Source organism: Elgaria multicarinata, chromosome 1 (assembly GCF_023053635.1).
Source record: "Elgaria multicarinata webbii isolate HBS135686 ecotype San Diego chromosome 1, rElgMul1.1.pri, whole genome shotgun sequence".
Taxonomy (NCBI): Eukaryota; Metazoa; Chordata; class Lepidosauria; order Squamata; family Anguidae; genus Elgaria; species Elgaria multicarinata.
In genome coordinates this window covers 205,868,171-205,889,328 of record NC_086171.1, presented here as the reverse complement: position 1 = coordinate 205,889,328, position 21,158 = coordinate 205,868,171, and the positions used below count along the sequence as shown (strand labels likewise).

The following is a 21,158-nucleotide window of genomic DNA, read 5'->3' as shown; positions in this document are numbered from 1 at the left end:
GGCAACCAGTTTTAGTTGGGGGGCCAAGCTGCCCCCCCACTGGGTCCTCTGTGGGCGGATGATGTTAGTTGGTGCAGCCATATGCACTGATGTCCTCATTCCGCCCCACCCAACATACTTTTCTCCATGTTGAGAGAGTTCCATGCCTCTCTCAGCACTGAAAGACAGACCTGGCTGGACTTGAAAAGAGTGGCAGTTCCTCTGAGCACCTGCTGAGCCTCTGGCTTTGCTCAGACATGGTGGCCCCATGAGGGAAGCGCACACCATGCAAACAGGCCCAGCTGGTACTGGAAAGAGCAGCAGCTCCTCCCAGTGTCATTTAAGGCCTTAGCTAGACCTAAGGTTTATCCCGGGATTGTCACGGGTTCACCCCTGCCTGCTCCCGGGATATCCTGTGTGTTATTTACATGAACAGGGATGACCCCGGGACGATCCCGGGATAAACCTTAGGTCTAGCTAAGGCCTTAAATGACACTGGGAGGAGCTGCTACTCTTTCCAGTACCAGCTGGGCCTGTTTGCATGGTGTGCGCTTCCCCTGAGTCTCCCACCACCCTCATCCCCACTGTTACCTCAAATGGGAGATAACCATGGGAATTCTTCCTGAAGGGATTTCTCTAGGGAGTGGAGCTTGGAAGCCAAGCTCTGCTCCCTTGAAGAATCCATGGAGGCTCTATAAGCTGGAAGGGGAACCTTCGTGGATAGATCTACTAGACTCTGGTAGGTGCTGTCAAGGTCTGGACGCTTCTAAACCTCATTAGATCTTGCCAGGAAGGCCTCTGTACACAATGTCGTACTAGGGCGTCATTGTGCCTATCAGAAACTGTTCTACATTCCAAAATCTATTATGATATTAGATCTGGCTGGAAAACCCCCCAGCTTCCTGGTCTATCACAATATTTCTATACGGCAACTGAAGACTTTTGCCCATCTATAGTTTTGATGCAAAGTAAAAAACCCACACAAAAAACCCACCCACTAGTTATAATTTTAGAACAGCCTTAATTATTTATTTATTACATTTTTATACCGCCCAATAGCCGAAACTCTCTGGGCGGTTCACAAAAGTTTTGTTTCTTTGTTTTGCAAATAAATTAAGAAGATTCAGACATGCACACAAATTGTGCCAAAGAGAGGTTCAAAGATGCTATTGATGGTTTTTTTGTGAAAACACACCAAGAGGAAGATGGAGAGCAACTCTGGGACATGGAGATGAAGCCTCTTTTTTGCTACCATCTTTTCATTTTCTCAGTACTTCAGAACAAACTGAAACCCAGATAGCTAAGCTTCTTCATGAATCATTTCTTGCAACCCCTCCCCCCTCCACTTTTATTTGCTGAAACTCTTTGTTACACAGTTATCTATCAAGTTCTTTCTATCTGCCAAACCAGCAAACGGAGACGAGCCATATCAAATGTCCATGAATTACAAACACGTTGTGTGTCCATACATCATTGCACTGATGTATTGATACTTACGGTGCTGGCAGTGAATTCGGGTGGGTTGTCATTCACATCTGTCACCATAATGATTGCCGTCGCTGTGTTTGAGAGACCGTAGTTAAGATTTCCTTCCATATCTGTGGCCTGAACGATGACAGTGTACTGCTGAACTTTCTGGAAGGGAAAACAACAAAAGGGACATGAATACTTGATGTGAAATATTTTCCCCCCTTCTCTTCGTACCTGCAACTTTAATAAAACCCATTGAGATACAGGGCTACTGCAAAAAGTTTTCTTTGGACAAACCCTTTATATTATAAACACGTAAGTGGCCAAACCGCTCTATTCTTTATATGCCTCCAGCTCACTTCACAGTAAACGATGCATTCCTATGTGGCTGCCTCAAATGAAAACCATACAGTAAACCATACAGAAAACAATAGGGTTGTATATGAGGTAAAACACGCAAGCTTTGGTTACATGAATAAGCAACAACCAGTCGTTAAAACTTGCTGTATGGAGGTGGGCAGGGGATGTTTCGAAGGCCAGTGAATAGTTGGGATGCTGGTTTTAGCTTTACGTTTGCCTACTTGCTTTGCCTGATTAATTGTAATAGGAAGGTGCCTGTCGATACTAAATAAAGCTCCAGTCTAAAAGCTCCATCAAACGTGGGAAAACACGCTCCCTACTGTCTAGGGTGACCATATGGAAAGGAGGACAGGGCTCCTGCATCTTTAACAGTTGCACAGAAAAAGGAATTTCATCAGGTGTCATTTGTATGCATGCAGCACATGGTGAAATGCCCTCTTCCTCACAACTGTTAAAGCTGCCCTCTTTTGTATCTGGTCACACTAGGCAGGGCTCCTGCAGCTTTAATCGTTGTGATGAAGAGGGTATTTCACCAGGTGCTGCATACATACAAATGGCACCTGCTGAAATTCCCTTTTCTATGCAACTGTTAAAGATACAGGGGCCCTGTCCTCCTTTTCATATGGTCACCCTAATTTTGCTCTTATAATACAAGCAACAAAATAAACAGGGAGAAGCGATATCAGTAACCTTATCAGACAAATAACCATAAATACCTGCAACACCAGCTCAGTGAGTTCACTTAGGCAGATGAAAATCCATTACATGAGTAGGTAATATCGATGTGGAGATTTAGGAAGGGAAGGAAACCTTGCCATAACAAATGACTTCTTGGTCTTATCATCTGAAAGTGCCTCCTTTATTAGGAATCACTGATTACTGAATCCTCGGAGAGCCAAGATGCCCTATCTGCTATTGAGGAGCAGCATCAGCCACACATGACTGGGAACGAACAAAGCATTTTTTAATTTTTTTTTTAAACGGTTCAACTGGAGATCCACTAGCGTGGCCATGTGGAAAAGAGGGTAGGGCTCCTGTACCTTTACTAGTTGAGTCAAGAAGAGAGAATTTCAGCAGGTGTAGCTTTTCTCCCTTCTACTCAACTATTAAGAACTCAGAGTCCTATATGCTCTTTCGCATCTGGCAAAGGCCCTCTTATGAAATCACGGCAAAATCGCATACTTGAGCACTTGTGTGTGTGTGTGTGTGCAAATCTATTGGCATAAACCAGAACAGCACAATTTGCGGCCCATCAAGCCAAATGCCACTACCTGCTAGGAACATTGGCCCGCAAAAAGACTAGTGCACCTGTTTCTGATTGATGCAGGGAATGCAAAAAAATAAAACACACAACAACAAACCCAACCCATGGGATTGATCACATAGCCTGTTGGAAGTGTTCATTTTGGTGTGTCACAAGATATCTAGCTAGCCTCTTGAGTTTCCCATGCAATGGGACCAGATTTGTGGATAATTTCTAATAGCCATTGTCTAATAGGCATGATAGCTGTATGGAGCATCCATGTTCAAAGCCAGTGTACCTCTGAATACCAGGAATAAAAATGAGGAAAAGCGTAGTTGTAAACCACCCAGAGAGCTTTAGTTATTGGGTGGTGTAGAAATGCAATAAATGCAATATTTTTTTCATGCCCTTCAGTTAAGCAGCAAAGGCTTCTGACTTGCCACTTCTAATACAGAATGGCGGACTGAAGGTGCTATCCTATGCATGTTTAGATAGAGTGACCATATGGAAAAGAGGACAGGGCTCCTGTATCTTTAACAGTTGTATAGAAAAGGGAATTTCAGCAGGTGTCCTTTGTATGCATGCAGCACCTGGTGAAATTTCCTCTTCATCCCAACAGTTAAAGCTGCAGGAGTCCTCTTTTGTATCTGGTCACTCTAGTATAGCTCCTGCTAAACTGTTAATACAGGAGTCCTGTCCTCCTTTCCATATGGCACCCTAGTTTAGACAGGAAAAAACCCTGCAACTTCCATCCTTTTTTCTGACTAAACATGTATGGGATTGATCCACTAAGACTGGATCTCCAATGTGCCAAGCTCTCTAACCCCTCCAATTTTCTTAAACAGGAGTCTGGTCTGCTGCAAAGTGAAGTGCTGCCCCCAGCGCCATCTTTATTTAGGTTCAAAAGAGTGGGTTTGTGTTTTGCAGTTCAGCTCCCACTGCTGCCCTATACTTAGGGTCTTAGGCAAGTAACTTTTCTTTTAGTCTCATTAGTTTGCCTTGAGGGAAATGGGTATTGTGTGACTGGGCTTACCCACCATGGCAGCCATTTTATGCATGGGCAACCCCCCCCATGGTAGCCATTTTGTGAGTGTCCATGACACTCTCTCAACATTCAAGATGTGCCCAGCGACCCAAAGGGGACCCCTGCACTGAAGCAATACTTATGTTCTTGCAGTCACTGTTCTGATACAATGCGAGGTCAGTAATGAAAAAGCTTGTGTATTCAGTGGCAGAGGAGAGACTGAAAGAACTGGACATGTTTAGCCTGAAGAAGAGAGGTCTGAGGGGAGACATGATAGCACTCTTCAAATACTTGAAAGGTTGTCACACAGAGGAGGGCCAGGATCTCTTCTCGATTATCCTAGAGTGCAGGACACGGAATAATAGGCCCAAGTTACAGGAAGCCAGATTCTGGCTGGACATCAGGAAAAACTTCCTGACTATTAGAGCAGTACGACAATGGAACCAATTACCTAGGGAGGTCATGGGCTCTCCCACACTAGAGGCATTCAAGAGGCAGCTGGACAGCCATCTGTCAGGTATGCTTTAAGGTGGATTCCTCCTGCACTGAGCGGGGGGTTGGACTCAATGGCCTTAGAGGCCATTTCTAACTCTACTATTCTATGAGAGCCATTGCCATTGGTTAGAACTATTTCTGGGGCTCTTTATCTATAACAGAAAAGGGGGGAAATGTCCCTTCCTTCCTTCGCATCAAAGAACCAAGACATCAAGCAGTCTTCCTGTGCGGCTTCTTCCTTCCATTTAAACCTAGCAGTTTTCTATTCTACCTTGTTTCCAGCATGACCCCTACAAAGTTGTCACGGGGCTCAGAGGTCATCACTCAAAGATTTATCAATTGGAACAACCTGGGACTGTCAGAGCCGTTTGCTGCTCTTGTCTCATTGTCTTGCCTCCAGCTAGGGCACTGAAAAGGTGCCACGGTTGCTGTGTCAAAAGTAATTCGGAAACTTGTGATGCTGTTATGCAAACTTCAGTCTGAACCTGAAAGCTGAACTGCAAGAGAAGGGCATGCTAGGCTATGAAAATATTTGTAATACGAAGGTGACAGTTCTCTAGGCACTTACTCTGGTGAAGCCATATAACACGTAAGAAAGCCTTGATGGGGTAAGGTGTTTGAGGAATGCTGTTATAGGTGGCAATCCTGTGCCTAATAAATATGCATAGTAAACCCCATCGAATTCAGTAGGAATTGCCTCCAAGTCCACATGCAAAGGATCATGCAGCTCAGCTCATCGTACAGTAAGCCCCATCGAATTCAGTAGGAATTACCTCCAAGTAAACGTGCATAGGATCATGCAGCTAGTCTCATCGTGTTCTATTCTGCAACCCACCCATCCCCTGACTTTTGCTTTTTTGGTATCTCAGTTCTACAAGCATCTGACAGTAGACCCATGATAAGAACTCAGAAAGCCTTTGTGTAACGTTCTTAAAACAACAACGTCAGTATCTTGCCATTCTTCTTCCCTCTTCCTCTCCTTGAAAAATAAATAAATCCATGTCATTCCCTGAAGATTCTCTTGCCAACGTTACCAGTTATTTATTTACACGTGTATCCATGTAGTGCAGCAAGATAAGACATTTGCGTCTTTCAATAAGAGCAGGTGTCAACACACACACTCACACACACTTTCAAGGTAGAGAGTGAAGGGGAGTTCTTCCTTATAACAGCTTGCTCTCCAACCCCTCTGCCCCAACGTTGAATGCTCGCCAGTAATTCTCATTGCAAGCTGGAGAAAGAGAATATGTAAAGGCCAACTAGACCTTCCTTTTAAGGCCAAAACTGGCACTACTGAATGAGTCGATCGCTGACCATTAGTTTAGAAGCTCTCGTTGATTTTGAGAGCTGTGGGTGTCAATGACGGACCACATGAATTGCCTGCAGAAGAACCCAGGTTCAATCCCTGCCATCTCCAGATAGGTCTGGAAAAACTCCTGCCTGAAACCCTGGAGAGACGTTGCTGCCAGTCAGTGTTGACAATACTGGGCTAGTGTAAGCATCCTGTGTTCTTATGGTACTGAGCTTTCTGGTTTAGGAACTTGGGTCACACATGAATTAGCACATTCCACTGAAGTTAGCAGCTTAGTGCCATTTTAGCCCAAAGCGTAAGTTTGGGCCAAACCAAAGCAAAACAAGAACACCTTGTTTACTTGTTTGGGGGCTTAAAGACCTAATCTACACCTGCTATTTATCCTGGGAGAATATTGAGGCCATCACTACAGGACTACATGACACACAGCTGATCCCGGGGTGAACCATGGACGACCACTCCGTTCCCCTGGGATAACGGGCACTGCAGTTTTCATGAATCCCCCCCCATTCCTTGGTGCAATCCCAAGGTCTGCGGGCGGTGTGCCCCCCCTGAAGGGGGGCACGGGGATGGGGGTGAGCGGGAGAGCATTTTCCTCACCTCCTGGATGGCTCTTGGCAACTTCCAGCACCAAGTTTTTTTTTTTAAAAAAGAAAAATGTTCCCCTGGAGCATCCCTTTTTACTTCCAGGAAAACTCCCTGGCCCCTGGCCCCTGAGGGACGATCCTGGAGTACAAGACTTCCCAAACACCCCTCCTGCCCTTTCAAAAGGCCTCTAGGTGTAGATGAGGCCAAAGATGCTCCTGAAAAGCAGAGAATGCCCCAATATTTTGGGAGGCAATGAAAAATAGGAGGTGGTCTGTCCAATATTAGCCTTCAAGTGCTATTTTATTTCAATGTCTACAGCCTGGCTTCATAAGGGATAGCAATTTCAGATAAGCCTTTACAGTTATCTCTAATTAAATCACCAGTGAGGCATGTCCCAATAAGTGGGAAATTCGGAAGTCCCCCCCTGCTCCCTGAACGCCAACCTTTTCATGCTTGTGTATTAAGCTGATTTTATTGAGCCATTCAGAAAATTACCATTTCAATGTGTCTTTATGATTTGTCACAGCATTTCTTTCGGAAAGTCCCCTTCCCTTCGGTATACTCTAGTTATTAATGTATGTGAGAGAAGGGACCAAGATCTGAGGTCCACTTTTTGCCAATACTCAAGTATAACTCAAGTTTTTAATACCGGTGTATTCCGAGGCAACCTGTTTTGCACACAAGTCCCATCCCAGCCAGGTGGTCCAGAAGGACACCACAGTGAGTGGCACTGAAAGCTGCAGAATGCTCCAGTAGAGTCAACAAAACAAAGCTGTCTCCATCCCATAACCAGCCATTAAGCAAGATTTAAATGGCTCTAGATAATCTGCCTCTTCCAGGAACACCTGAAGCTAAAAGGCTATCACATGGATAAGCGCATTGCCAAAGAATGGAATTTATTTATTTATTTGTTTATTTAGAATATTTATATACCGCTCCCCATTGAAAAATTTCAATGAATATTGAATACTGAGTAGAAATTATCCAATATGGTGGGATTCAGGAAGGCTCTTCTGAGGCACACTCACTCAGCTGGTCTCCACTAGGGGTGTGCATGGACCCCCCACTCCACCCCGCGGGCCGATCCGAAAATTTCGGATCGGCCCGCTCCGCTCCGCACCGCTCCGCCCATACTACGCTCCTCTTTGCAGCGGAGCTCCGGCTCTGAATCGGAGCTCCGCAGTGGAGGGGAGTGGTGCCAGGTAAGGCTGGGAGAGGAGGGCGGCGACGGCGGCAGAGCCCGGTAAGGGACCAAGGGGGAGGGGGGCCTTACCTGCCTCCGTCCGCGGTCCGTTGGCTTCTTCAATTGAGCCCGCGGTTCAACCAGGAAGTCTGGGCTGCAAGTGCGGCCCAGACTTCCTGGTTGAACTGTGGGCTCAATTGAAGAAGCCCACGGACCGCGGACGAAGGCAGGTAAGGAAGAGGAGGGCGGGGGGGGGGGTTACCGGGCCCTGCATGGGCGACAGCGACAGCAGCAGGGCCCGGTAAACCACACTTACCTTTCCGGCGGAGTTCCGGATCGAGGCAAAGGATCCGCCTTCACCTCGATCCTCTTCGCCACGCTCCGCCGGCCCCCCAATCCTCTTTGCCTCCGCCTTAAGGGGAGGCGAAGCACCCCGCTCCGCTTCTAATTCATAGAATCATAGAATCATAGAATAGCAGAGTTGGAAGGGGCCTACAAGGCCATCGAGTCCAACCCCCTGCTCAATGCAGGAATCCACCTGAAAGCATCCCTGACAGATGGTTGTCCAGCTGCCTCTTGAATGCCTCTAGTGTGGGAGAGCCCACAACCTCCCTAGGTAGCTGATTCCACTGTCGCACTGCTCTAACAGTCAGGAAGTTTTTCCTGATGTCCAGCCGGAATCTGGCTTCCTTTAACTTGAGCCCGTTATTCCGTGTCCTGCACTCTGGGAGAATCGAGAAGAGATCCTGGCCCTCCTCTGTGTGACAACCTTTTAAGTATTTGAAGAGTGCTATCATGTCTCCCCTCAATCTTCTCTTCTCCAGGCTAAACATGCCCAGTTCTTTCAGTCTCTCTTCACAGGGCTTTGTTTCTAGACCTCTGATCATCCTCGTTGCCCTCTTCTGAACACGCTCCAGCTTGTCTGCGTCCTTCTTGAATTGTGGAGCCCAGAACTGGACGCAATACTCTAGATGAGGCCTAACCAGGGCCGAATAGAGAGGAACCAGTACCTCACGTGATTTGGAAGCTATACTTCTATTAATGCAGCCCAAAATAGCATTTGCCTTTCTTGCAGCCATATCGCACTGTTGGCTCATATTCAGCTTGTGATCTACAACAATTCCAAGATCTTTCTCATTTGTAGTATTGCTGAGCCAAGTGTCCCCCATCTTGTAACTGTGCATTTGGTTTCTATTCCCTAAATGTAGAACTTGGCATTTATCCCTATTAAATTTCATTCTGTTGTTTTCAGCCCAGCACTCCAGCCTATCAAGATCACTTTGAAGTTTGTTTCTGTCTTCCAGGGTATTAGCTATCCCACCCAATTTGGTGTCATCTGCAAATTTGATCAGCGTTCCCTGCACCTCCTCGTCCAAATCATTAATAAAAATGTTGAAGAGCACTGGGCCCAGGACTGAGCCCTGCGGCACCCCACTCGTTGCCTCTCCCCAGTTTGAGAAGGTTCCATTGATAAGTACTCTTTGAGTCCGATTCTGTAGCCAACTGTGGATCCACCTAATAGTTGTTCCATCTAGCCCACTTTTAGCTAGTTTGTTAATCAGAATGTCATGTGGTACTTTGTCAAAAGCTTTGCTGAAGTCAAGATATATGACATCCACAGCATTCCCACAGTCCACAAGGGAGGTTATCCTATCAAAAAATGAGATCAAATTAGTCTGACAGGATTTGTTCCTGACAAATCCATGTTGGCTTCTAGTAATCACTGCATTGATTTCAAGGTGTTTACAGATTGACTTCTTTATAATCTGCTCCAGAATTTTCCCAGGGATGGATGTCAGGCTGACTGGTCTGTAGTTCCCAGGTTCCTCCTTTTTGCCCTTTTTGAAGATAGGGACAACGTTAGCCCTCCTCCAGTCGTCCGGCACCTCACCCGTCTTCCATGATTTTGCAAAGATAATAGACAAAGGTTCTGAGAGTTCTTCCGCTAGCTCCTTCATTACTCTTGGATGCAGTTCATCGGGCCCTGGGGATTTGAACTCATTCAAGGAAATTAGGTGTTCTTTGACCATTTGTTTATCAATCTCAAACTGCAATCCTGCCCCCTCAACTTCTGCTTCACTTTTTCCAGGGGGGTCATAGATCCGCTTTTGGGAGAAGACCGAGGCAAAGTAGGAATTGAGCACTTCAGCCTTTTCTTTGTCGTCTGTTATCAATTTGCCATCCTCATTAAGCAGTTGAACCACCATTTCTTTCCTCTGTCTTTTACTACTCACGTATCTGAAGAAAGCCTTTTTATTGCTTTTAGCATCCCTCGCTAATCTCAGCTCATTCACAGCTTTAGCCTTCCTGACGCCATTTCGGCACTTCTGCGCCACTTGTCTGTACTCTTCTTTTGTAGCCTGGCCTTCCTTCCACTTCCTATATGTATCCCTTTTTGTTTTCAGTTCATCAATAAGCTTTTTGTGGAGCCACATTGGTTTCCTCTGTTGTCTTCTATCTTTTCTCCTTGTTGGAATTGTTTGTAACTGTGCCTTTAAAATTTCATTTTTTAGATACTCCCACCCATCCTGCACTCCTTTTCTTTTTAGGCTCCCTTGCCATGGGACCTTACTTATTATAGTTCTGAGTTTATTAAAATCAGCTTTCCTAAAATCCAGAGTACGTGTATGGCTACGCTCGACTTTTGTCTCCTTCATAATCAAGAATTCAAGTATGACGTGGTCACTTTCCCCCAGAGTTCCCGTAACTGCCACTTTATCCACTAAGTCATCCCTATTGGTCAATAACAAGTCAAGGATTGCTGACCCTCTAGTTCCTTCCACCACTTTCTGTAGGAGAAAGTTATCACCCATACATGTCAGGAATTTCTTGGAAGGGCCGCTTTTGGCAGTAATGGTCTCCCAACAGATATCAGGGTAATTGAAGTCCCCCATCACTACTACATCACACTTCCTTGAAACACTGGCAATTTGTTTCTCAAAAGTTTCGTCCTCGTCTTCTCCTTGATTGGGTGGTCGGTAGTAGACTCCGATTATCATATTCTTTTTATTCCTAGCCCCATTTATTTTAATCCATACGCTCTCGACGGGGCTCCCAATCTCATCCGCCTGTATTTCTGTGCAGGGATAGGTATTTTTAACATATAGTGCAACTCCACCTCCCTTTCTATTTCTTCTGTTCTTTTTGAACAAGTTATATCCTTCAATTGCTATATTCCAGTCATGGGAGTCATCCCACCAAGTTTCAGTTATACCTATCAAGTCGTATTTGCCTTCATGTAATAAGAGTTCAAGTTCATTCTGTTTGTTTCCCATGCTCTGGGCATTAGTATATAGACATCGAAGACCATGTGTTTTATAGTCTGGCTTTGTTCCTACCTTGTTGCAGACACTATTTTGGGACTCTGTTGGAGCTGTTCTCTGTACTGTGGTGCATTGGCCTTCATCCATTGTTGCCTCAAAATTTACGTCTCCCACCCCCACAAGATTCAGTTTAAAGCCCTCCTGATGAAGTTCTTCATGCTGTGGCCAAACTCATTCTTTCCAGCCCTTGTGAGGTGCAACCCATCCCTTGCCAGCAGTCCATGTTCCAAGTAGCGTAGCCCGTGGTCCCAGAATCCAAAACTCTCACTTTCGAAGCCAGTCGTTCATCCGGAGTATTTTTCTTTCCCTTTCTAATCCTCTTCCAAGAACCGGGAGGATGGATGAGAAAACTACCTGGGCCCCAAAGTTCTTCAGTTTCCTTCCCAGAACTTCAAAGTCTGAAATGATTTCTTTGTAGCTCTGCTTGGCGACATCATTTGTTCCCACATGGATGAGAAGAAAGGGGTATGTGTCCGTGGGCTTTATGAGCTTCGGTAACCCTTCAGTCACATCTCTAATCTGTGCTCCAGGGAGACAGCACACCTGGCGAGTCCATGGGTCTTCACGACATACTTGGGTTTCAATCCCACGCAGCAGGGAGTCTCCTACAATGACTACTCTTCGCTTCTTCTTGGTTGACCTACCTTCTGTCTCTTGGTCACTGTTGCATGGTGCCTCCTGTACTTCTTCCTCTGCAAACTGTCCTTCAGTCTCATTCTCCAGAAGCTGAAAGCGGTTGCTTAACTGCAATGGCTCCACCGGTGCAGAACGCCCTCTAATTCCTCTTCTAACTGTCACTCTTTTCCAGGGAGTTTCCTCTTCATTGGCTTTCCTCCCCTCAGCATACTCCACTTCTGCTTCAGCTGGCTGTTGTTCTTCAATCTCATGTGCTTCTTGTTGCTGTTGCAGTTCCACCGTTCGGTCTAAGAACTCCTCGACTTCTCTTATTCCTTGGAGGGTGGACACTCGCTGCTCAAGTCCCCTCACTTTTTCTTCCAAAAGTGCCACCAGCTTGCACTTGTTGCAGGTATACGCCATGTTGAGCTCAGGCAGAAACACGAACATTGCACACCCTTTGCAGGTCACTACCTCTAGGGACTCCTTTCCATCCATAATGTCGATTTCTGCTTTTGTTTTTCCCCTTTTTGATTATAGTAGAATTGCCTTTGCTTTGTTGTGTCCTCTCTGAAGGTACACAACTACATGAGGATGTCTTAAGGGAAAGTAATCTTTTGGGGTTTTTTTTTGCTTTTGTTTGGTGGTGGTTTTGTGGGGGTTTTTTTTTTCTCTTTATGCTTTTCTTTTTTCCCCCACCTCTTTTTTATTTTTATTTTATTTATTTATTTTTATTATTATTATTATTATTTTTTAGAGGCCTCCCCCTTGGCCTCCCCTGCCGAACTCCCCCTGCCAAACTCCTGTTTGCTCTTCCTGTTCGCTCGCTCCCTGGGAATCTGGCTTACTTTTCTAGCTCCTCCTTGAGCTGGGCCAGCTGCTCTTCCCTGCTTCTGCTTAGCTCCAAGTCAGCAACCAGAATGAGGTCACTGAAAGGCCAACAACAATCAACAGCAATTAGGCACTGATTGCTGAGACCAACTGACAATCAGGCCACTCCCCCTTCAGCTCCTGCAGCAATTATAAACACCAACCTCTCACTCAGCACTCAGGAGCACATGGCAAGCACACGGCCTCTTTGAATTGGCAGCCTCCTGGGTTTCCTTGAGGCTTCTCTTGTTCCCCTTTCCTTGGTCTCCTCTTCCCCTACACTCCCCCTGCCAAACTCCTGTTCGCTCGCTCCTGTTCGCTCGCTCCCTGGGAATCTGGCTTACTTTTCTAGCTCCTCCTTGAGCTGGGCCAGCTGCTCTTCCCTGCTTCTGCTTAGCTCCAAGTCAGCAACCAGAATGAATGAATTCGTCGGTCCGATTAGAAGCGGAGCACATCCCTGGTCTCCACCTCCTGGCAGCCTTTAGAAACATACAAACCTGCCTTATATGGAGTCAGACTATTGGTCCATCAAGCTCAGTATTATCAATACTGACTGGGTGTGGCTCTACAGTAATTCAGGCAGGATTTTTTCCCCCAGCCTTACCTGTAGATGCTCAGGATTGAACCTGGAACCTTCTGTATGCAAAACATGTGCTCTACCACTGAGCTACGGCCCCTCCCTCATTCTTTGCCCTTTATAAGCCAAGAAGGGCAAGGGTTGAGCAAACAAGCAGCAAGTCTCACCTCTCCAAGGATCCTGTCCACATCTTTAGGCTATATAAAGTATTGATTATAACTGGAGAAGCAGGAGCCAAGGTTACATCAACTGGATCTGTACTAACTTTGGCAACTAAGCTGGCAATTATATCTGCAAACAGTCTTGCAAATTGTTCACGATGGGCTATCGCGTCATCCTCATTATTATCTCATGGGCCAAGATGTAACAGGCTCTCTATCACCTGATAACATTCCAATGGACTACTCCATGCAGATGCAATGGGGCTAAGAAATGGGATTTCTTCACCACCATCAGGACCATGGAGTAGCAAAAATTCCGCAGTCATTTGTTCAAATTGTGCAAATCGTGGTTCCAATTTGTGCAAGGTTCTATTTACAGGAGTGGAGTGGGGACCTGAAAAAGTTCCCGGATTTCAGGGGAAAAAACACCACAGCTTGGCTCACAAATGCAAGCCAAGCCAAGTGGGAAATGGGAATATCTTGGGCCTAAAAAGGGACAGATTTTCAAACTGCCTTGGACAGTTAAAATGGAAGGGTGGGATGCACAAGTTAAAACAAACAAACAAATTCTTCTTTTTTTTTTACAAATAGCTGCAAGGCAAAGTGGGAAGGCCCTCATTACTTGTCCCCAGGCCAGAATTCTCTCCTCCACCATTGCTATAGCAACCTTCCGCACACCCACCTCACTGGCATATAAAATGTCCTCTCCGTGGGCAACAAGTTCTGCTGTCCAACCATTTTTATGTGTGGAAGTCCATCAGTTGCCCATCCATGGTCTAGAAGAACAGATGTAACCCCAACCTGGTGCCCTCCAGGTGTTTGGGGCTTCTATCAGCCTCAGCCAGCATGGCCAGTGCACCAATATCATCTTGTTCCCCTTAAAGTAGAGAATGAGATTATATATATAATCCTTCCCCAACTTGATATATATTTAGATTTGGGAAAGGATGATATATATCATCCTTCCCCAAATCTAAGTTCCCAGAAAGCCCCGGGGTGGATGTGCGGTGGCGTGGCATCAATTATACGACCCCACTGCAATTGTGCACCCTCCCCAGGGCTTTCCACCGAAGCTGCAGAGAAAATAAATTTAGGGAATTATCCCAACTTTTTTCTCCGGAGTGAGGCAAAGACACACAAGATGGCACTAAGACAGTCCCTTGGCTCACTCTGGAGTCACAGGCCACAGCTAGACCTAAGGTTTATCCTAGGATCATCCAGGGTTCACCCCTGCCTGAGCACTGGATCCCCTGTGTGTCACCTAGATGAACAGGTTTGACCCCTGGACGATCCAGGGATAAACCTTAGGTCTAGCTATGGCCACAGTGGAGGCATGGCCAGGCAGTGCCTGGTGGAAGGCGATCTGGGATTGGTCACCTTCCACCAGGAAGAGGGCAGGAGTGACTCTGGTCCCCAGATGGCCACCCAGAAACCCTGCGTTCCCTTCTCAGGGGAAGGACAGCGTGGGGTTTGAGAGGGAGGTGGTGCTAACCTGGTGCCATGAAGACATGCCCCTGGTGTCTTCCAGATGTGATGGAGTGCAACTCTCATAAACCCCAGCCAACATGGTCATTGGTCAGGAATCCTGGGAGGTGTAGTCCAAGACATCTAGAGGGCACTAGGTTGGGAAGGGCTGGTCTAGAGTTTCATACGTATACATTTGTCATAAGAAAGCAGGGTTGGATTATGATTAAAAGAAACCCTGAACTATTATAACCTAGACTAGAGCAATTAATAAATATTCTATATCTCTTACACATGTTCTCTCCACTTTTTAAACATCTCAGCGTATTATATCTCACTATTTATATTAAGTTAACTTATCTATTCCCTCTCCCCACCCCACAGCAAACAGATTTTATCTAACACTGTTTAATGGGCAGGACTGAGGCAGGCTCATAAGTAGAAAACAAATACTAAAACACTTTTGTACGGTATCAGAGATGATCCCTTCTCCTCCCTCTGCATCAGCCATTCTGGGGATTGGCATCAAAGCGTCAGGATGGATGTGAATTCATCAAAAAATAATCCATCTGATTTACGATTTATGATTTCTTGCGCGGTGCTTACAAAAGGACAGCTGTTCAAGATATGACATTTCGATCTATCTTAGGTACTTATCTCGCCCTTGATGCCATAAAGTCTAACGCCTAAATAATCTTTTAACACAATTCTGTGGTCGTTTAAAAGATAGATTTAAGCTTTGTTTGTAATGTTTTAGATTTCTTTTTCCGCAGTCTAGGCTTTGGCTCTTAAATTATGGGCTGCTGAACAGTGATGTGTAAATATCAATTTGAGTTTCACAAGGAATCAATTCATTTTTCTTTTTTCATGGTATACATGCATTTTCAAGCCTTGGCTGTGGAACTGCCATTTGATCATTCACAGTGTTTACATTTAAAATCTGAAGAATAAAGCAAGGTCTCCTGGAAATATCTCAAAACACGGCTACAGAAGAAACATCTGTGTATAACATAAACTAGGTTGACCATATGAAAAGGAGGACAGGGCTCCTGTATCTTTAACAGATGCATTGAAAAGGGAATTTCAGCAGGTGTCATTTGTGTATATGGGGAACCTGGTGAAATTCCCTCTTCATCACAACTGTTAAAGGTGCAGGAGCTATACTAGAGTGACCAGATTTAAAAGAGGGCAGGGCACCTGCAGCTTTAACTGTTGTGATGAAGAGGAAATTTCACCAGGTTCTCCATATATACAAATGACACCTGCAGAAATTCCCTTTTCAGTACAACTGTTAAAGATACAGGAGCCCTGTCCTCCTTTCCATATGGTCACCCTAACATAAATGCTTTCAGGGCCAGGCCTGAGCTAGAGGTGACTATATACAACAAATCTATACCCAAAGGTTGCAGCAAAGGTTCCTAATGAGATACCTAGGAGCACACTGGGGCCTTGAGGCCTCTGAATGTGCTGTTTGGTTCATGCATGGATTGGGCCTTGAAAATCTGGTTCTTTATATTTAAGCAAAGCTACAGATCAGTAGGGACAGGTATGGCAGTGGTTAGGGTTTGATCAGTGCACTGCAAGATCGTGTTGGGGTGAATTTTCTCCACAGAGGAAGTAAAGGACTTTAAAGAGTTAAAGTGCTTGGCAGATTTGTCTCTGGACTGCAGCAGGTGTCGAAACCGGAGATGTCTCTGTTTAAAGGCATCTTGTTGTCATTTTGTGGTGACTATTGTCACTGTTATTATCTTTGTACTGTCTGCTGCTGTTGGTGAAGTGTGCTGTATATATTGATGACCGTATGTAAAGGAAAGTTTGTTTCAGTAAAGTTATTCTTACTGGCAAAATCTGTGAGTATTGACTTTTCCACAGTAAGCCTCTCAAGTCAGAAACTTAGTGAATCCACCTATCGCGTGAGCTACGCACTCTGCAAAATATTCAATTACACAACAGATCGGAGGCTTTTAAGCGATGTCAAGTACTAAATAATGTTATCAGGAGTATAACGAGGTCTAGGACAGGGGTGGGCAACTTCAGGAGGTCCGGGGGGGGCATTTCTTGGCACCCCCAAAATACCCCAAAAGAAAATTTTTGGACACCCCCAAAATAAACAAAAATACTTTTAAAATGGCATCCAGAGCAGTTACGGAATGCCCAAAGAGTCAACACCAGGTAGTGTTTTTTAAACCCTTTTGTGCTCCATAATACCTAAGATTTAGGGAAACAAGCCAGGATCATAAACCATGGTTTGAAGTTGAATTGTTTCTCTAAACTTCTCCTCCTCCTCCTCCTCCTCCTCCTCCTCCTCCTCCTCCTCCTCCTCCTCCTCCTCCTCCTCCTTCTTCTTCTTCTTCTTCTTCTTCTTCCTCTTCCTCTTCCTCTTCTTCTTCTTCTTCTTCTTCTTCTTCTTCTTCTTCTTCTTCTTATTATTATTATTATTATTATTATTATTTATTTATTTATAAAGCGCCATCAATTTTCATGGTACTGGACAGATTAAAACAAAACAAGACAATCTGCCATATGGCTTACAATCTAAAATCACAGTAACGGACAGGGGAGGGAGGGGAAAAACCAACCGGGGTAGGAGGTATTAAAACTAAAATATAGACTAGTATGACCACGCTACGATTGAAAAGCTTTCGAGAAAAGAAAAGTTTTCAAGCGAGAGTTAATAATAGCCACAGTTTGTCCAGGTTTGGACAAAACAAGCTACCATGGTTAGTTCAAAATGGAAGAGCTTCCTACCTCCTCCTTACAGCGTTGCTAGAGAAAGAGACGGGACTGGTATGACCTGAGGTTCATGCATATGAAGCTAAACTTTATATAAAACAGCACTAAAACCCAGCAAAAAAATTGTGGTGGGAGCAAAGAGCAATGCTGGATCAGACCAAGGGTCCATCTAGTCCAGCATTCTGTTCACACCGTGGCCAAACAGCTGCTGACCTGGGACCCACAAGCAGGACATGGTGCAACAGCACCCTCCCACCCATGTTCCCTAGCAACTGGTGTACATAGGCTTACTGCCTTTGATACTGGAGGTGGCACATAGCCATCAGGACTAGTAGCCATTGATAGTCTTCTCCTCTAGGAATTTATCCACCCCACCCCCATTTAAAGCCATCCAAATTGGTGGCCATCACCACATTTTGTGGTAGTGAATTCCATAGTTTAACTATGTGCTGTGTGAAGAAGTCCTTCCTTTCATCTGCCCTGAATCTCCCACCAATCAGCTCTATGGGATGAGCCCGGGTTCTAGTATTATGGGGAGAGGGAGAAAAATGTCACCTTATCCACATTCTCCACACCATGCATAATTTTGTACACCTTTATCAGGGCTCTCCTTAGTCTCCTTTCCCCACAAACTGAACATTCCCAACTGTTGTAATTTTCTCTAATAGGGGAGATGCTCCAGTCCCTTGGTCATTTTACTTGCCCTTTTCTGCACTTTTTCCAGCTCTACAATATTTTTTTTAGATATGCTGACCAAAACTGTGCACAGTATTCCAAGAGTGGTCACACCATAGGTTTGTATAAAGGCAGTATAATAAAGGAAGTTTTATTCTCAATGCCTTTTCTAATAATATGGAGTTTTCCTTCTTTACAGCAGCTGTACACTGGGTTGACATTTTCATCGATTTGTCCACCACAGCCCCATGATCTCTTTCTTGGTCGGTAACTGCCAGCTGTGTTCCCATCAGGTTATACCTGAAGTTGGGTTTTTTAGTCCCAACATGCATCATTTTACACTTGCTTACATTGAACCGCATCTGCCATTTGGATGCCCACTCTCCCAGCTTGGAGAGATCCCTTTGGAGCTCTTCACAATCCCTTTGTGTTTTAACAACCTTAAATAATTTGGTGTCGTCATCAAACTTGGCCACTTCACTTCTCTTTCCTAATTTCAGTTCATTTATGAACAAGTTGAAAAGAATTGGTCCCAGTACCGATCCCTGTGGGACCCCACTATTTACTTCCCTCCATCGGGAGAATTGACCATTTATTCCTACTCTCTGCTTTCTGTTCTTTAATCAGTTACTAATCGATAAGAGGACCTCTCCTCTTATTCCATGTCTACTAAGTTTACTCAGGAGTCTTTGGTGAGGGACTTTATCAAAAGCCTTTTGGAAGTGCAAGTAAACAATGTTGACTGCATCACCCTGTCTACGTGTCTATGGATGTATTTTGATGCCTGCTTCCCCTCTGTGGCATGCTTGTAGTTGAATTGCAGGTCACACCTGTGGGTTACCTGTCCACATCCCCTGCACATTCCCAGGGGTGTCCCTGTTTTCATTGATGAAACATTGGAGGGCATGATCTTTCTCTTTGGTACATTAAAAATAAATAAACAGCCGTTCTCTCTGCTTTTCACTTTCCAGATTACCTTATGCCACAACATGGCGGAAATCTACAAACAGGAAGAGGATTTCACCCCACCCCACAACAGAAAAGGTGAAGAAAAAGAGAGGTTTAAAAAGATACATTAACAAATTGTTTAGCAGAGCTGCGAATGCATTTACTGAAACTTGGAGAATGTAGTGTCTTGATCATTAGTGTGCTGCTAAAATGTTGAACAAAGGGATCTATTTGATCGTATTGGAGTACTTCCTTATTGATTCAATGTAATCACATCCCTTAAAAAAGAACAAGGGGGTTCAAAATGAGTTGGGTAATCTTCTAACCAAATCGATTCTAAATCTTTTTCAGCCTCTTGAATTTGCTTTCTCCCACTCTCTCTCTCTCTCTCTGTGTGTGTGTGTGTGTGCGTGTGAAATCTACAGAGCTTCAGCTGTTGCAAAACTCAGTACCTTGCCAAATATAAGGTTAATAGTAAAAGCATGTCCTGTCTTATCAGATAGTTGCTCCAGATTATGAGATGCAAAGGGTGGCGATGTAGGTCATATCTCTGGTATCTGGATTTGTTCAGTTGAGGAGAATGCTACTACTTTCAAGCTGAAGTCAGAGAAGAAGAAGGTTGTGGGGGGGAGCGCTAGACTTGAATATGAAAAAACGGTGCTGTTAAAATCCAAAGATTTTACTCGTACCTAAATAGCGCCTTTAAATTCACCTCATTCTTCAAAGTTGACACAAGGCCCTGCTTTCTAAATTGTACGTCTATCGTTAAGTTTGCATGTCAGCAATATCTATTTTCAGGGGGTTTACAGCTTGACTACAAAATTTGTATTTTTTTTTTTTAAATCCCAAACTTGGCAAGCACACAAATGTTCAAGGAAAAATGGGTAAGTGATTGTAGGTGTAAAAAAAGGAATACAGAGAGGTTAGAAGAGTTTTATTTTTGTTTGCGATCCTTTTAGAGACGATGTAAAAAAATGGCCCAAATCTTTCCAGTTTGTTTAATGCAGGTTGAGTGACAAAGCTGTAAAGAGTTAGGGTGACCATATGGAAAGGAGGACAGGGCTCCTGTATCTTTAACAATTGTACAGAAAAGGGAATTTCAGCAGGTGTCATTTGTATGCATGCAGCACTTGGCGAAATTCCCTCTTCATCACCACCGTTAAAGCTGCAGGAGCCCTGCCCTCTTGACCAGATAGAAAAGAGGGCAGGGCTCCTGCAGCTTGAACTGTTGTGATGAAGAGGGAATTCCACCAGGTGCTGCATGCATACAAATGACACCTGCTGAAATTCCCTTTTCTGTACAACTGTTAAAGATACAGGAGCCCTGTCCTCCTTTCCATATGGTCACCCTATGAAGAGTTTAGTAATCTCATCAATGATCCAGCGGAGACAGCAGCTGCCTGTTCGAAAATGATGGATTCCTTAATATATTAGCCTCATTAAAGTGTTTAAATGCTGATGCAGTTGGAATCATGCGAAGGAAGAGTAGCTCAGGGTTCTAAATCACACAGGGACCCTTTATGAGTAGAACCAGTTCCCCACTACAGACCTTTACCCCCAACTCATGAAGAGTGATGAGGGCAGCCAAGAGGAACGTGACAGAGGGGAATGGGCATGCTAGTAGCTCTCATGTGACAGCTGTATAGGGCTACTGTGGCATATTGGTCACAGCCTCTGGTCCTTCACATATAACAAAATACACAGCCCTCTTAATGGCAAAGGCCTGAGAGTCCAGCTGTTTTAATTCAGCTGTCTGATGTGTGTAATCTAGCCATGTCAGTTTCCTTGTATGTTTCAGCTATCAATGGGTGCAAGAAGTGGGGTAGGTAACATACAAGGAAAATATCAAGGTGAGACTCCATATAGGCTAATTTGCAAACAGTTGTGAAGGAGCAGAGGGGAACCCGTATGTAGAGTTCAGAAGTACCAAAGGGGTCACATCCCAGGAGCAGGCAGGGATATCGTCCTATCATTCCATTTCGATTTTTCCCGTGGTCTCGGGATGATCCCAAGACCGCGGGATGTGTGGTCCGCTGTCATGGTTTTGTCCTGGCTCCTTACGAGTAAACGCAAAGAGCCAGGCACTGCACACGGGGTACGAAGTTCCTCAAGAGCTCTGTGTCCATTGGGGTTGGGGT

The 21,158-nt window shown here is 44.9% G+C and overlaps 1 protein-coding gene across 1 annotated transcript in view; it reads right to left on the bottom strand.

Annotated features, from left to right (window-relative positions):
* The window catches only part of CDH4 (cadherin 4), a 1,028,403-nt gene that overhangs the window by 104,138 nt on the left and 903,107 nt on the right, over positions 1-21,158 (bottom strand). The window contains exon 8 of the mRNA XM_063146852.1: positions 1,477-1,614. Within this exon, the coding sequence (XP_063002922.1) occupies positions 1,477-1,614 (138 nt within the window). The remainder of the gene's footprint in view (positions 1-1,476; positions 1,615-21,158) is intronic.